At 44.0% G+C, this 17,383-nt stretch overlaps 1 protein-coding gene across 1 annotated transcript in view; it reads right to left on the reverse strand.

Moving 5' to 3' along the window:
* Positions 1–5,384, reverse strand: part of LOC8026503 (calsenilin) — a 38,001-nt gene extending 32,617 nt beyond the window's left edge. Inside the window, exons 1-3 of the mRNA XM_042288495.1 lie at positions 5,360–5,384; positions 5,057–5,184; positions 1,290–1,352 (exon numbers count right to left, since the gene is read on the reverse strand). Coding sequence (XP_042144429.1) covers positions 1,290–1,352; positions 5,057–5,184; positions 5,360–5,384 — 216 coding nt within the window. The remainder of the gene's footprint in view (positions 1–1,289; positions 1,353–5,056; positions 5,185–5,359) is intronic.
* Positions 5,385–17,383: the final 11,999 nt, after the last annotated feature.

Consider the following 17,383-nt stretch of genomic DNA (forward strand, 5'->3'; position numbering starts at 1 on the left):
TCTTTTGAATGTAGTTATGTAGACAGTTCAGCGAGTTAGTATAGATTGAACATGGTTACAGTTGCACATAGGCACGAGGGACCACAGGCTCTAGGGCCCTCAAGCTCGAGGGGGACACGTAAACGTACCCACATGAAGGATATTTTATAAAGGTCATTTCCTCCTCTGTTAATGAAACAGACGGAAAGCTGACACATCGCTCGCCCATGCTTAGGATAATTATAGCTTCAAATATATCTCTTGTGTGTTCTTCCCAGTACCTGCCCAATTTTTTTGGTTTTTGCTAAGGATGACGTACAGATACAGGATTTACAGTGGTGGGGTGGATGGCCGCTCACTGTTGAATTTAGAGAGATTGTCTTCTCGGAGCCGGTCATTTACACACCGCCCGGTCTGTTCAACATATCTTCTACCACAAGAAAGGGGGATAGAATTATACTACACTGAGAGAGCCTGACACATAAGGGTAGGAGTGGTTCTTTTAGCACACATGTTTTTTTTTTAATTGTTTACCTTAGCATAAACGTTTTGACAAATTTGAGCCATTCTTTTTTTTTTGGGGGGGGGGGGGGGGGGGAAGGGGGGGAGGGCGGTGGCTGACATCACTAAAGGAACCCCATACCGGCGGGCCACCTTCTTAAGATTGTTCGAAATTCTGCACATACGGGACCACAAAACTCGTTTTTGTCAAAAGTGCGCCTAGGTTTTTGAACTCGTTTCACTTTCTTGACGAATGTTCTTACTACCTCAGTCAGCATTTCCATTGGAAAACCCGAAAATGCCAGACTCTCAACTTGAGCTTCAGAACTACATTTGAGTGTATGAGAACAAGACTAAATGAATATGTAGAGCACTTTATTATGCAAGAATATTATTGATCTTTATTTTTAATTTGAGAAAATATTGAACAAAGCAAACACAGCATTTCGAAAATCTATCGACTGAAACTGTGAAAAAGGGACTAGTTGCAAGCCGTTGGGGTTGAGGATTGCGGAGTCCGTATCAAATCACTAATGGTAACATTTTAGAGAAATAACTACTTTTCATAAATCTTTGTAAATGAGAATCCTCTTCAGCGCGCTAATTTTTTAAATGGTTAGTGTTAGAGGTGACACCTTGGTGATCATGCCTAAATTATTTAAATTATGGAGCATGCTTCCCACATCTCTCACTCGCAAATATTGTTTCAGCCAGGGCCAAATTAGGTCGGGAAAACAACCACTGACCTCAATACACCTATAAACGGAGCTTCGCAGCGTTGAAAAAATAAAGATTTCTTACCTCCTTGCGGGGAAAAATTGTGCGTAGATATCTCGGAAGGTGTTCTCGTGGACCAGACCTGTTGGACAAACCTGGAAAAAGCGGAAGGTTTAAGAGATAAGTTTCAACTGATAAGTACTATTGAAAGGTACATTTTACCTTGCGTTTTTAATTTAGTACGTGCCCCATGCAATGATACTTATAATCAAAGGCGGTATATATTTGATATAAAGTGTTAATAATATATATATATATATATATATATATATATATTTAACTCTGGGTATTTGCAGAACGTTATGTGTATTGTGTATTTTAATCCTTTAATTTAGCTTTCATATCTATCTAGCCAAGGGGTGGCCAGGCTGACCAGGAAACCACGAAACTTACAAGAGCCGTGGGGGGGGGGGGGGGGGGGAGGGGGGGGGAAACTTTGGTCTAGAGCTGTAAACGAAACTCGTACTACTTTCATTCTATCAGAGTCAAAAGCAGTCCAATTGTACGTAAGGTAGCAGTAGCACAAGGCTACCAAACCGCTATCTTTCTTTCGATTGAAAGCGCATTTCATTTCGCTTTTCGGGGAGGTGCCCTTTTGACTGGGAGGGTGGCAGGGGAGGGGGGGGGGAGGGGAGGGAGCCGCGAGCCGCACTTTAACACACGAAGAGCCACATGCGGCTCGCGAGCCGCTGCTTGGCCACCCCTGCCTAGCAATTAGTCAGTCCACCAGGCAGCATGGCAGAGAAACGCCTAAGTTGGTCCAAGTCTGGCGATCTTAGATGCCTGGTCGAATAAGGTCTCTCCAAATCTTTAGTTCTTGCCAATGTACCCTTCTTTGGCTCTTTTATGCATTTTTTTCTGGTTCGCTACATAATTGCGAAAGTGCCAGACATGAGCCAAACATGCCACGTAGTAACCGAAGAACCGGTACTGAAGCCTAAATCTGGCACTGGTTTGCAATCTAGTAACTAAGTTGCCAGGTGAAAACCTAACAACCAGAAATGAAATTTCATTCTGGCATTTCCCCAGGAACTGAGGCCTAAAAGCGCCGGATGACGAACGAACAACCAGGCTATGAAATCTAACGCTCCCATTTGTTTGCCAACTTTGGGCAAAAACAATCAGACTCTGGTCAAAGAATCCGTGAAACTCGTTACCGACATCCTTTAGCCTATTAGTAGGCATATTTACACCCATGCTTTTACTTCGGGTGTGTTTCCTATATATGTGCAAATCGAGAAAGTAACAATATAATACGAGGAAAGACATCGAAAGTGTATATGAAATATTTCCCTCTATCTATTATCTAATTTCTTTTTTCAAAAGGCTTACAAAATTACCCACTCTAAGACACACTGCTTGACAGCACTTCGAATGCTTCGAGTATAAAACCATATTTAAATAGATGTTGCTTCTAAAATAACCTTCGTCTTAAACAGCACTTTGCTTTGTATCCGTAATTTTCAGTGGCTCTTTTTAATTGGCCATTTTTGAAATCTAAAAGAAAACGATAAGTTTTAGCTTTTTAATCCTTCTTGTTTATATATTTCAATATGGTGAGTTATTTTTAGAACCACAGTTTTTAAAACGGGTTGAAAGTAATGCCTTTAGGTCACTGAAGAGCAAATCTAGCGGAATGACTATTGTGTCTGGACACAAACTTTTCACCTACTCCTGTGCCTCATTTCTTGTTGAGGAATTGTAATATACGTCAGCGGTTCTCAACTATTGATGTTTCGCGGACCCCTTGTGGATAGGCGGAGATGAAGAAGGACCCTGTCCGTGGTGAGAAGGGAAAGATATGGTTTAATTATGATAATTATGACATGAATGGATATAAGGAAGGGTCAATTTGAAGCAGAGTTCTCTCATTGACATACACACAAGAAAACTCACCCGAATATTGGAACGTTTCTTCTCAATCTGAAAAAGGGCAACTTTTCTTGCTGGGCATTCATATTAAAAATAGCGCAAAAGAGACGGGACAAAAAGACGAAGAAGCACAAAGGACAAACGCTTGTCCTGTGTGCTTCTTCGTCTTTTTGTCCCGTCTCTTTTGCGCTATTTTAGAGCGCAGCTCTTAGGGGCACGTTCCCGGCTTGAGCGGCGTCGCCGTCGCCGTCGCCGTCGGCGTCGCCGTCGGCGTAACCAAGGTCATCCCAAGGTCACGTGACCCCCGAGGTCACGTGACCCCTCCAGGTCACGTGACCCCTCCAGGTCACGTGACCCCTCCCAAGGTCATCTCAAGGTCACGTGACCCCACGTGACTCCCAAGGTCACGTGACACCTCGAGGTCACGTGACCCCTCCCAAGGTCATCTCAAGGTCACGTGACCCCAAGACCCCACGTGACCCTTTAAAGGTCACGTGACCCCCGTCACGTGACCCCTCTGAGGTCACGTGACCCCCGAGGTCACGTGGTCTCCTCCCCAAGGTCACGTGACCCCAAGGTCACGTGACGCCTCCCAAGGTCATCTCAAGGTCACGTGACCCCAAGGTGACCCCCAGGTCACGTGACCCCAAGGTGACCCCCAGGTCACGTGACCCCTCTGAGGTCACGTGACCCCTCTGAGGTCACGTGACCCCCCTCCCCGAAGTCACGTGACACCCCCCCCCCCCCCGAGGTCACGTGACCGCCCCCCCGGAGCATATTAAAGAATGAGGGGAGGAGGAGGGGTCTACCCTCCCCTCAGTACCCTTCACTCCTCCTCCTCAAGAGCTGCGCTCCAATTCGGCGTTACAGGGATTTGTAAACGGCTTTTTTAATATGAATGTCCACTACCAACTTGCTCAGCAGACCAAGCTTTTACAATACATTTCTTGCTGGGCCTGACTGATAACACAGAGTTTCGAGGACCACTAGAATGCCTTCGCGAACCCTGAAGGGCCCGCGGACCCCCAGTTGAGAACCCCTGATCTATGTTATAGAAAGTGGGAGCATCGGTAGATTCACGTGACACATTACGAACTGTCAATTCGATGCCCCTTTTAACACATAATAGGTTTATTTTTTATTAGAATATAAATACTGTGATGCTCGACCGTCACGACCGACCCCACGTTTGACCGTAACACGTGGAGTAAAGTCAGATAAACCATATAGGTTTACAAAGAGAGTGGGGACATCGATAGATTCATTTGACACATTACGAACTGTCACTTCGATTCCCTTTTTAACACATAATAGGTTCATGTTCTCATTACCATTCAAATACTATAGTATAATAGGTGTCATAATTTAAGCACAACGAGAACTTAACTTGATACCTAATGATTCCCAGCCCTACACGTAATATCCTGACTGAAATAAGCATAGCTGGCGCTTGAGGAGTGCTAACAGTTTGTTTATAAGGTCAACACGTACACTAGATTGATCATGCTAGCAAGGTACGGGAAACACAAATCGCGTTGGGATACCATACAGATGAAGTGTTCGGTTATGCTCACCCCGCACGGATCAACGCATCAACGCACTAACACACAGGAAGCATGTGCAACTCACACAGATCATGTGCATATATATTAGCTCAACCTGAGATCAAATCTAATGCAGGTTAAGGAAAACAAAACAAGCTCCACCCCACCAAGCCCTCTACTCTTCAGTTTAGCAGAGCAAACGCTGGTGAAGGGAGTGCACTTGCCTTCTCTGGAGATTTTTCTGCGCTAAGGTGGAAAACGCAGAGGGCATCCCGAAAGAAGCTTGTTCTGCTCTTCTTAGCCTGCAATAGGCTATAGTGTAGATATTCATACATGCGTGACTGTTTCTGTGCTGGCGCGTCAAAAGGTTCATGGGCGCATACCTGCTTGAAGCCCTGGTACATGAACTTGAGCTCCTGGCGCGTGAACTTGGTGCTCCGGCAGAGGTCTTCGATGCGCTCAGGCTGGCAGCGAACCGCAGCCACCTCGACTTCTTCCACGGGATCGTCGGCTGCACGGGATAGAAGACATATTGTAACTGAATGGTTGAATGTATGTCTGGAAGTGGCGAAACCCTTTTATGAGGCGGTAGCCCACGCCACCTATAGCCTAAACATTTAGAACACTTTCTTTCAAAGTTTGCTCTAGAGGGACCTCTATCGACCGATGAGAGGGTATGAAATCACCTATGAGTACTGCTAAAAGTTTCATGACCTTGAAATGAGTCGAAAATCAAATCTGGGGAATTTCACCTGAGAAGGCAAGGACGTATACGCCCCAGAGAAAGATTAAAAATTAATTTCGACTATCTAGAAATATTTTGACGTGCAACTGAAATCTCGGTAACATAGTGTCTTCTTCGCAATAACCATTCGCCGGATTACGGGATCATATTATTAGCAATAGCGTGTCTAAATTTTAAAATTGAAATGTAGCTCTTATTTTAAACGGATAAACCGACTCATACACCACCCGAATAAAGTGTTTTTTGATAAGGGTCAGCGTTCCTCAATGGCGTAAGAAAGGCAGGTTTATGTCAACAGGTTACAAAAAGATTTCATACCGCAACATTTAGTGGAGCAAACAATAGCGTTTGTTCGTACGGAGCACAAGCAGACAAATTTTCCTTATAGGCAAAACTAAAACAAAAACGCTTTGATTTATTGATGTTCTTGCTAAACAAATACACGGGTCAATTTCGTGGACGCTAGACATTCCCTCCCTCCCACATCGCTCTTGAAACTCTTCAGAAAACGATCAGTTGTAGGACAATCACAGCAGTTTCTACAGCTGTTTCTTGACCATACATTGCGTGCTTAATTATTTAAACACGCAAGATAAAAAAAAAAAGACTGGGAGCGCGCGCCGTTTGCGGCGCGCGTTCCGCAAGCGGCAACAGTTGCAGAACCAAAAACAGGCGCGGTAACTTCAAGAATCTGCAAAGCAGACGACATGAGCACCACGAAAAAACGGTCAAGCTAAACCGACAAACCATATCTTTTATCGATTATGTGTCTAATCTGTTTTATTAGTAGGGATGATAAAATCATGCATTGTCAACTGACATGGAAAACGCTCGCGCCGCTTTTGAGTCGAAAATATCGTCTGCTATTTGACGCAGGCTTTCGGCGCCGCATGCTCGTTCGTTGGCGGCTGTTGGCGGCGCGACCGCTTGTGCCATCGCTTGTCTCCCGTGCCCAACAGATCCCTATTGTTGTTGAAGACCGGTGGCTTCGCTGCGTTTCGACAGCAGTTAATACTTTTTCTTTGATTACTTTTTCCTCAATAAAGTTCGCTCTATGCAAATTTTATAGAAAAAAAGCCCCACGTGTGGGCAACGTCGCAGAAAATCGTAGCGCGATAGGCTAAAAAACTGATCTTGGCGGTCGATTTAAAGAGCATGGCCGCTATTTGAGACACCCTGTAGTTTCACATTAAGACCGACCGCAGCCAACGGAACGAACGGATGGAGGCAATTAAGTAGTATTGCGAATGTAAGTCGTCGTGGCGCGTGTTGTCTTTGTGCTCTGGAGAAAAAAAAAAAACGAAGAAAAAAAGCACACGATCACTTTCATTTAGTGTACATGATCGGTTTGGTCGTTGATGCTGAACGCACATAGACGACGAGCGACATGACGATACACTTTTGGCTCTGCTTCATTTCATTGGTTCCGTTCGGACTTTATGTGAAACAGAGTTTCGTGTGATCTTGTACCCGACAGAGAGCAAGGAACGCGAAAACGCGTGACGTATATATCTCGCAACCTCTGACGTCACGGTTTGATCGGTGAAGCAATTGAGCCTATAGTGTGTTTGATTGAACTCCTACTTTCTTGGGGCAAATCGAGACTTCGAAAACTTCCTCATTAAACCGAGACCATCGTGGCACGTAATAATGCTCGATTTAAAACGACATATAATTGCGCGTCACGGAGGCAGGATAAAAAAAAGGAAAGCGGCGTACAAAGTTGTATTTTATTTTTAAAGTAGATGTAATTTTAAATTTATATACACAAAACCGCATAGGCATGTGAGGTCATGTTGAGTATTCTTATAGAACAACGCAACGATAAAAGCCTGCGAGTGAGTATAATTTTGAGGGGTTCTCTTTATCGCATTTAAATGAACCCTCGTAGAATATATAATTTTTTATCGATATTTTCGTACACAACTATAGCAATACACTCTAAGAAAGAAAAATGGTATATTCTTACATCCCTCGTTCAATATAAAAAACTACATTTGGACATACAGCGCACTGGTGCTGAACAGACGGTATCAACTTTCACGAGCGGCTTGAAAGCCAAGTAGTACAATTTATTAAACCAGCTAATGTACGCGTAGCTGACTGTAAGAAAAAAGTAGTCGGGGTTCTCTTTGCCCTACTGCAAAACCTCACTGCTTTTTTCTGTAGTTTTTGATGCATACTTCAGCTGCTGAATATGCTATATCGCACCGTCATCAAGCCCCTGGTAAACGTTGGGGCAGTCAGTTCGACGTCAGTGCGCTGTACGTCGGGCTCAAATTTTAGGGTGTATTATATGGGACAGAAAGTGTGAGGCCACCCTCTTTGTCTTCAGAGTGTAGTGCCCACACGATAGGTTCGTATTTGCGTTTGTGTTCCATCGAATAGAAATGAAAAGCTATATTGTCGAGGAAATGAAAATGACCACTCCGGGGTCTGAGTCTTTATAGATCCTTCTCAAAAGTGCGCACCCTCTAGTACACTCTAAAAAAAGTCTGTACGTCTACTTCCACGCACAGCACTCGGAGAGCCAAGCAGCGTGACTTACGGAGGCAGCTCAGCGAATGACAATGCCGAAACATAAGTTTACACCAAAAAAACGCAGTCTAAGTTGTGACATATGCAAGCGTGACGTTTAGCATTGCTTAATATCACAACTCAGACCGCGTTTTTTGGTCTAAACATACCTTTCCGCATTGTGATTCGTTGAGCTGCCTCCGCACGTTGCGCTGATTGGTTCTCCGAGTGTTGTGCGTGAAATTAGATGCACAGACATTTTTTTTAGTGTAGTTACATCGAGGACGCCATGTGTTGTGAGCGTACTCCGAGCATGCATTGGACGCGAGCATTGCGTCAGGGTTCGGCGCATATTCGGGTGCGAGTCTATTCGACACGAGCGTAGGACGTCACTCGGCGTGAACTCGAAGCCAATCACACGCTTCGGGCAGGCAGCGCTGCCCAAAATATGGCTGCCGCCAGTCCTGCTCGGTGGACATCTGAAAATGGTCTATTTAAACTAATATATATATATATATTTTTTTTTTATCATAAATACGTTTTTATACGAAGGGGAAGTGGGTAAGAAAATGACTGATGCTCGCAATTTATCGAGTAATATGTTTACGCTCTAAAAAAATGTTTGTGCGTCTACTTTCACTCACAACACTCGGAGAACCAATCACCGCAACTTACAGAGGCAGCTCAGCGAATGACGATGCCGAAGCATATTTTTAGACCAAAAAATGCAGTCTGAGCTGTGACATTAAGCACTGCAAAACGTCACGCTTGCAGTGCTTAATATCACAACTCAGACTGCGTTCTTTGGTCTAAACATATGTTTCGGCATTGTCATTCGCTGAGCTGCCTCCGTAAGTTGCGGTGATTGGCTCTCCGAGTGTTGTGAGGGAAAGCAGACTCACGGGCTTTTTTGAGAGTGTAGAAGCAGGCGTGTGGGTAACGTACGTAATGCAAACTTGGAAATAACAGCAACTGAAAATACATAAAAAAAAACAAAAAAAGAAACGAAGATTTGACATATAATGTGTACCGAGCCATCCATTCCCTAGTACTGTCGCCCCAGGCATGCGCTCATCAGTGTTGAGAACCCCCCAGCCCACTTTGTGGAAACTTAATTCGGTGGCTGCATGGGCCCAGAGTAGCGTAATTATCTTGTTTGTGCATGGCTCAGTGCGCGTGCGTGCCAATTTCGTGGACATTAATTATCACCCGAACGGCCCGACTTTCCAAAACTGTAATAGCAGCGGAACTAAAGACGGAAAAAGAAAGAGCAAAAGGGGAACATTCCGCGACGGCCCCGGCGCTTCCTCGAAAAAACAATGCCTCAATTAGCGGAAGCGATCGAGGGTTATTAATTAGCGCAAATGGTTGTCCGACTCGTCGCTCAAACATCGCAGCGGCGCGTGACGCCACGTCATCGGGACACGCCGCGGTTAATCGATGGAACAAACGGGGAATTCGATTAGGCTTATCTGCAGCTCCGTTCTTCTCGCTATTAGGGGTGCCGGCGCGGCGCGTGGTGCAGAAACAATTTGCCGAGCGGTGCCGTCACGAACAATCTATGTTCGATACAGGACAAAGTAAAATAGAGAGGGAGATTAGCTTTTTTTTAATGCGAAAGCATTAACTGGTCGCATGAAGCGGAGCCGGCGTTGTCAGTAACCGCGAAAAACGGCAGAGAAATTCCCTCCGCGCCGTAACGGCTCTTATTTCTTTATTTAACCCGGCACAGTTTTATTTAAGGCAAATTCTCTTCTCCGGACGGTCCATCAGGCGGCCAACGTCTCGAGACCAGCAGTGCGCTTTTAAGGTGTAATTTTGGTGTTGCTGTTTGCAGCCCTTTTGACAGTTCATCTGTTTTCGGTTGTATTAAGGTTTAACTGGCAGCGTATGGCGCCCACCGGGGAAAAAATTACCGCATCTCCATGTGGTGAATGATGTTGATTGGGGTGAAGCTCGGGTGGTACTGATGACACTGATTTTGGTCATAGGTAGTGCTGATGGTGCCGTTTTCATTCATGTCAGTAGAAGAATGTGTGGTTTTCTTCTTCTTCTTTTTGTAAGAAGACAGATGGGATGGCAACTCAGAACCCCCAACTCTTTTTTTCTTCTTTTTCTTGATACCGATTTTGGTCATAGGTAGTGCTGATGGTGCCGTTTTCATTCATGTCAGTAGAAAAATGTGTGGTTTTCTGCTTTTTTTTTTTTTAAGAAGACAGATGGGATGGCATCTCAGAGTCCCCTATTTGTTTTTTTTTTTGTTTTTTATATTTAAAATTTTTTTTCTTGCTTTCGCTGCTAAACTCACGAGGAGGAGCTCGTGAGCTCACGAGCAGGGGCACGCCGGACGTTTTTGTTTTTTTTTTCATTTCTTTCTTGCTCTCGCTTCTCAACTCACGAGCAGAAGCTCGTGAGCTCCTGCTCGTAAGCTCATGAGCAGGGGCACACCGGACGGCGGACGGACATACGGACATGGGTAGCCCCTAAGGAGCTTCGCCCCTAAAAGAAAATGAGCGGCGATAAAAGCGGAATACTTATTTGATCTACGCAACCTGTCTTAAAACATCCGTAAAACATCTTTCACTATTAGACATTTTTAGTGTAGCGTCGCTGGATCTTACGTACGCTATACGCAATAGTATAGCGTACGCAAAAAATGACTTGCTCGGACCAAATTTAGTTGTGCGTAATAATTTCGAATAAACACCGCGCATGATATTGGTTAAATTTGCTAGAGCCGCAGAATTCCGCGTGCTTATAGCGCAACCATGCTCCTGGAAAGAAATATTGAAAAAGAAAAAATGTCCAATCATTTTATTTCAGATTAAACCAAGCCACAGCTGCCTCGTCAAGCGCGCTTTTCTGCGGGGTACAGAAGCTACGAGTACGAGTGCGTAGCCAAATTCGATGACAGAGCCTCCGTCAGTCGTACCATGGAAACGGCACCTTTTATCAATGCTATCGCGGAATGAAATTCATGAACCTGATGTCCAGTGCATAGCTATAACTTCGGCGATTTCTTTTAGAGTCGCTCGTCCGTCGGCGATGAGCTGTGGGAATAGGCTTAGCGTTGAGCAGATCGCAGCGTCGACGCACACTGCGAGCGGCGAACATTTCCACTGTGCACTCCTTCAGCTGCAGGGCGATCTGATCCGACCGCGGTAGGTCCCAGAAACAATCGCCGAGCTGAACACCACGCAATTTTACGTAACACAGAGCTTTGAAAACACCACGTCGCCCTTGCTGCGCCAGTCGAGGCAACCGCCATCTTGAAACTGGTGTTCTCGTTGGGTCCGACATCTCTCGAGAGCGTCCCGCAAGGCCCGCTAGCCAGCAACGCAAAATCCCCAGCGTTGCGTGCGTACGCAATACGCTAGCCCTTCTATTGCGTTCTGCGCATGCACACTCACGACCATACGCTACGCAAAGCTATAGCGTACGGTCCACTAAAACTGTCTATTAAAAGGTTAATTTCAACGCAATTGCTGTCGTTTACTTGTTCTGGGTTGCGGTTTTATTATTGAAACATCCCTCATCTAATCAAAAATATCATTAACACGCTAACTGTGCGGATATGCGTTCGCCGTTTCTATCACACTGACGAAGAAAACAACGTTTAGGATATATGCAGAAAAGAATACCTGCTTCTTATTTCTTAGAATATGAGCTCTTCCGGGCTTTTGGTATCTTTATGGATCAAAAGCGTTGGTAAAATGCGGAATGTTAGTTTTTGTATTTTTCGCCAGGACGTCCCACCGCTTGCTGAACTTGAGACTTAACACAGCAGCTGATGTAATATTGCGTGTCCGATTCCGGGCGTCTCACAGGCAGGGTATCAGTACTCTTCACATGGAGGACGGGAGAACTGTTAATTTGTTCCGCAAATAAAATAATAATAACGATATTAATATTAATATTGATAATCTTTTTGCGTCTTAAAGGACAGCCAGTGGCCTTTTCAGGAGGAAAACGCTGAGACAAGAAATATAAACAATTAGGAGAAGGAAATCAACGCGTCAAAAGGCATAAAAAGCGGCACGAAGGGGATCACACAAACTAAGTGAAGAAAAACAACAATGCAGGTAAATACAAATCCAATCAATTCACAAAAGTACAATAACCAATTTGCTCCAAAAACAACCGTGGCCAAACGAATTAACTGCGTCACAATGGCCTTAGTGACGCGCGAAGACCTGAAATAATCTCCTTGGATATGGCTAGTTTTTAGGCGGATTCATTGCATTTCGATTGCATGAGGTGGACAGGGTTCAAAAAAACTTTTTTTTTTTGCCGCACGGGGTATAAAATGCGACACGAGACTGATTGCTGCAGTGTGGCACACGCAACAAAATAGACGATACAATCTCAGAAGAATCAATCTTGCCGTATAAACACTTAAAGAAACACAAAATGTCAGCAGAGGGCCTGCGGTGATACAGAGATTCGATGTTATAGTAGCTACAGACACTGGTATAACTGTATGACTCCTTTTGCAAGTAGCGGTAGTTGAAAATGTAGGCAAATTTCTTTTGAACGCGGTCAAATAAAGCTTCATTTGATCGCGCCAATCCGCTCGAGACTACAGATGCATATTCCAAGCTGGATCAGCAACTACTTTTAAAAAGTCTGATAAATACAAAAGGTAGAAAAAATTGACTCGTTGTACGGCTGATAACTTTTAGCGTTTTCATATCAGTAACGAATGTTGTCCTTGCATGAGACGGAAAATTCAAATTTGAGTCGATGTAAACAGATAGATCTCAAAATGTTTCACTATGCGCAATTCTCTGAGACTCATTTCGCAGTGTGCGCTCCTCACGCGCTTCTCACGCGTTGAAAGTATTTATAAAAATGTATAATTTAGTGGCTTTCGATGACGCTCAGCAAGTTTCTAGTTGGAACCGCATGACTATTTTCACAAACCAAACGTTAATTAGATTCTACTTTATTAGCCGACTTATCGTTACGATTAGCTCCATTCTGTCCTCCTGGCCGTATAACGCACCTGCGAAAACCGCATAAGTGTAATATTCAAAGATGTTTAAAATAAGTCTGTTAAGTTTAAAGATATACCCCGTTTACAATACAACTTAGAAAATAGGTGGCGCTTTATGTACAAAACACTACACAACTGCACAATAATAAAGTACTCATGCAATCGAGACACGAAGAATAAAACACGAACATCATGTAATTTGTTCAATAAAAAGAAACGTTGAGTAAGAACTGCATAATTTAAGCTCAAATGCATGTTTCAATTTATATATGTTTTATTAAACGGTCGCATATAAATATTTGCATTGCGTCGTTTGGCGCCTATATTAAGAAGATCGGTTTTTGAATGGGCTAGATTACGGGATACGTAAGGAAGTTTGAAGAGCAGACTGATCATTGGGGGGGGGGGGGGGGTGATACATTGGCGGTACCATTCTGACTAAAAGCAAACGTTTTGTATATTACATCTTTATTAATTAATCGGCTTTGGTTTGGCGCTTTTTGACACTGCCTCAAAAGCAATCTCATAGTGTATATTTCAAAATGGCAGAAGACATTTTATTGACCTGTGTTGCCTTCAAGGTCCTTTGCTATATTCTTTTGTTAAATTATTCTTTCCAGAGTTTTGCGTTTCCTGTGCTTTGCTTAGACAAAAATGGAATCCACTCTATTTGAAATTTGACAGTGACAGAAAAGCATAATTTGCGTGGATCGATGAATACGTCGTGCAGTTTTCCAGCTCCAGTTTCTGGTACTTAAAATCGAGCCATGAATGTTTTATACATGCGCAGAATACGCTATCCTAGATTGTAATGCTTTCTTTTGTTATCTGGCATGTCTGAATATCAAAAACAAAACAAATTGCCCACGAATGTAAATATGTCTCATAAGAATTCTTGTTTTTTATTTCGGAATTTTTTTTCTCTTTCGGTTGGATATTACTGTATCGACTTTGCCAGGTTTATTCTTTCAGTCTTCTTGCGTAATCGCCGCGAAACAATTATTCTTCTGCTATGAAAATAGATACGACGCACACAAATTGGCCAGACAATGAGCCCGAGAAAGCGATTCAGAGCGCTGCACTAGATCCACAAACCCGGAAGCGTTACTCCCATAAGATCATCTAAAAAATACAATTTTTACGCTTACTAATAGAATAAAGACCGCGAAGAAAACACCAAGTAAAAGGACACAAATACTGCGTTCTTATACTTATTTCTGTGACGTGCACTGATTTTCTTAACTACAGATGTTGCACATTAGGAACTAGGAGATAAAGAGCATGAAAAGAGAAGAAAAAAAGAACATAAAAATCAAAGGAATCTCAAAGGAAGCCTTCCGGCTTCGTTCGGGATTCCTGGGAGGTAAAAACAATCTCTTGAACTTATAAGATAAACAGGTGAAGATATATTAAGAAATTTTTGAAGAAAATATTGCAGAAGAAATCTGTGCAAAGAATATTCCGAGCGAGCATTATACGAAATTTCAGAGTATACAAGGAAATGCCAGATAAACGACTTGAACGACATAGAAGTCATAAAAGAAACCGCATGGAAATATCACGAAAATGCATTGGAAATGATGGGGAAATGTTTGCCAAATACGGCGTACGTAGTAAGTACCGGAATACAATAAAATTACTAGAGCGCCGTTTTGACGTGTTTAACATTTTTTGAGCAATTTTAGAAGTACGATTGCTCATTTTTTTGGTGGCTGATTCCAGCAGCTTATAATAACCAGTCCCGCAGTGGTGCGGTTCACTCAAGAACTGGAGCGAAAAGTACAAAAGTACTGGGAACAAAAACATGGTTTACAATTTCTTTTCGTCGAAATCACTGGAATGCGTGGCACCATCACCCAGGACCCTCGGGGAGAAATTTTGTCGCCAAATGTTCTCAGGGAAGGACCTCAAAATTGCAAGGCCAGTAGAAACCAAACTAAAAATATATAAACTAATATATCTCAGAAAACACTGCCCTGGAAGGAATTGAGCGAACGGTTAGAAGATAGGGTTCAGACGTGGACCTAGCCCTAATGGAATTCGACGCCCCGAGATTGTTTCAGCGCTGACCGGAAATCGGGGAGCGGGTTGTTACGCGAGCGAGCGATGCCAACGGAGAAAAAATCCGAAGGATCGCTAGAAAGCCACGTTGGGGCTCTGCAGGGACTCAGGGATGAAAGGAAGCAGTGAGGCTCGTCCAACCGGGCATCTCGGAGGTTCATTGTTCTCGCCGCGTGGGGATTGGTGGCAAAGAGTCGCCTCGCAGAGACCCTTTTCCCTAAGGGATTCGAGCCTTCCCACGTTAGCAATGGTACATAGTACTGAAGAAAAAGCACGCTTATGGTCCGACGTAACCTGGGCATGCACTCGCGGCGTAGCGACGTTAGGTCGGTAAAGATGGGGCAGTTTGTAGTCCGTTGTCCCGGCGTTGCCGACGCCAGCGCGGCGGCATAGAGCGCGCCCTTACCGTGCCGAAGCGCAGACGTAGCGTTTATACGTCGGTCGTTTTGGGTCGCCAGAGCAGGGACCTTAATCTGGACACTTGGCGAGAATGTCGGTGAGAAATTTGGCGGCTGTGATTGGACAGCGCCACACTTGGCGCCGGCCAATCATAGTAGCCGGATTTCTCGCCGACCTTTTCGCCAAGTGTCCAGATTAGGGCCGTAGGATGCATTATGCGCCCGCTCTCGGATGGATGCCAAGGTGGCGGGGGCGCAGCTTTGTAACGCAGACGACAGCGGGTGTGCTTGTCGCACCCGCTATTGTCTGCGTTTCCTGGGCCAGGACTTTGCCTCTTGGGTCAGGACTTGACGGGGCGAAGCGGCGACAAGGTGGACTACAGATGGGTCGAATTTCTATCTGGCTCGGCGTACCAAAAACGTAGCGTGGCTCACGTTAACAACTGCGCGCCGACGCGACGAAAACGTAGTACTGTGCCTTGACTCATGGCGCAACGAACAGCCGAAAGAAAAAACAAATCAATTTTTCAACGACAGTTTTTGCGCTTTTCCACCTGTTTTTATAGTGGACAGTCTATAGCGCACTTGACCACAATTCAGCTTGATTGAAAGCATTCAAACACTGGTCTTTCACTGTGTTTTGTTTACGTACAGAACGCATGTGTCAGTGATATGTGTCTTCGTTTCGATACGATTTATTATGGAATGATTCAATCATTCACAATATTTTGAACATACGAATCTGTCGTTATTTCGCTACTAAATAGTTACCAAAAAAACGTGTCCGTTTTTTTTTCCTTAAAAATAGTGTGTCTCGCGAAAACCTTTGGATACAATTACATGCCATTTTCCAATAAAGGTTAATCTTATTTCAGACAAATACAACTTTAGCGAGAAACGCGTGTGCGCAATATTTATTAACCGAGAAATATGATCAGTTTCATCATCATCATCATCTGAAAAATGATATGGGCCGTAATAACGGCGGTTTTCTGTTTACTGATGAAGGAACATGTTGAAGATGCTTTTAAGATGAGGATTCGAGGCCTTTACATTCGAGACGTGAGCACGTTGCGAAGCAGGAATTGAATGCAAGAGCTGCGTAAGTGTTCATTTCTCTAACTCGGGCCCAGTCAATCTGTTAGTAGGCCCTAATCAACATCAAAGTTTCATGATCTATTGAACTTCATCAAGGCGTCTGTCTGGGTTGGCGCTTTGCTGTGACTGGTTGCAGTTTTGTTGCCATCGACACTAAAAGAGATGACCGAGAAAGAACTTAACAGTGAAGAGCACATCTTCGTTTGCCGTTGACTTGCGAAAGTGACGGTGCCTGATAAAATACTGCAGGCTACAGGATCATTGCCGCCATTAGTATGGCAAAAGTTAAACCGCCATTTTCAGCCACCAGATGGAACTCAATTTCAGAAAGGGTCTATTTCAACGTCAGATTATAAGGAACTATGGAGACTCTTTAGCCGATGAGGAGTCGGTCATATTTTATCCATTTGTAGAAAATGTGCACCGTAGAAATCTAAATATTTTACGTGTAAGGTTCTAGAATGCTTCTGGTTTCTATACAAGCATTTTTGTCTATGAGCATGGTAAATGGTTCGTGAATCCCCCGAATTTCAATCGGTGTTTATGGTTGTGAGTCGCACCCTCTAACAAATACCTTAACTCGTTCTCACGGACGACTGTTGGACAAATACGCCATCATTTAAGTGCTTGTAACAATCGTTCCATAATTCAGGAGATCCCGACCTTTAATTTTTTAAATTCAGTAATTCGTTTGCTACATTTCTTGAAAAAAATTACAAGAGGGCACCTAAGCCTCCTCACATGAGGGAATGCGAAAGCCTTCGTACACGCAGCGCATTCCTACAAGCAGCGCGCCCCGCTGTACTCCGCAGAGGTCGGCCGGGCGGCGGGACATGGCTAAAACTTGAGCTTAGAACACGTGATACTGCAATGCATAGGGAGAAGAAGGGGAATT

This window comes from Ixodes scapularis, unplaced genomic scaffold (assembly GCF_016920785.2).
Source record: "Ixodes scapularis isolate PalLabHiFi unplaced genomic scaffold, ASM1692078v2 PGA_scaffold10__122_contigs__length_95168666, whole genome shotgun sequence".
NCBI lineage: Eukaryota > Metazoa > Arthropoda > Arachnida > Ixodida > Ixodidae > Ixodes > Ixodes scapularis.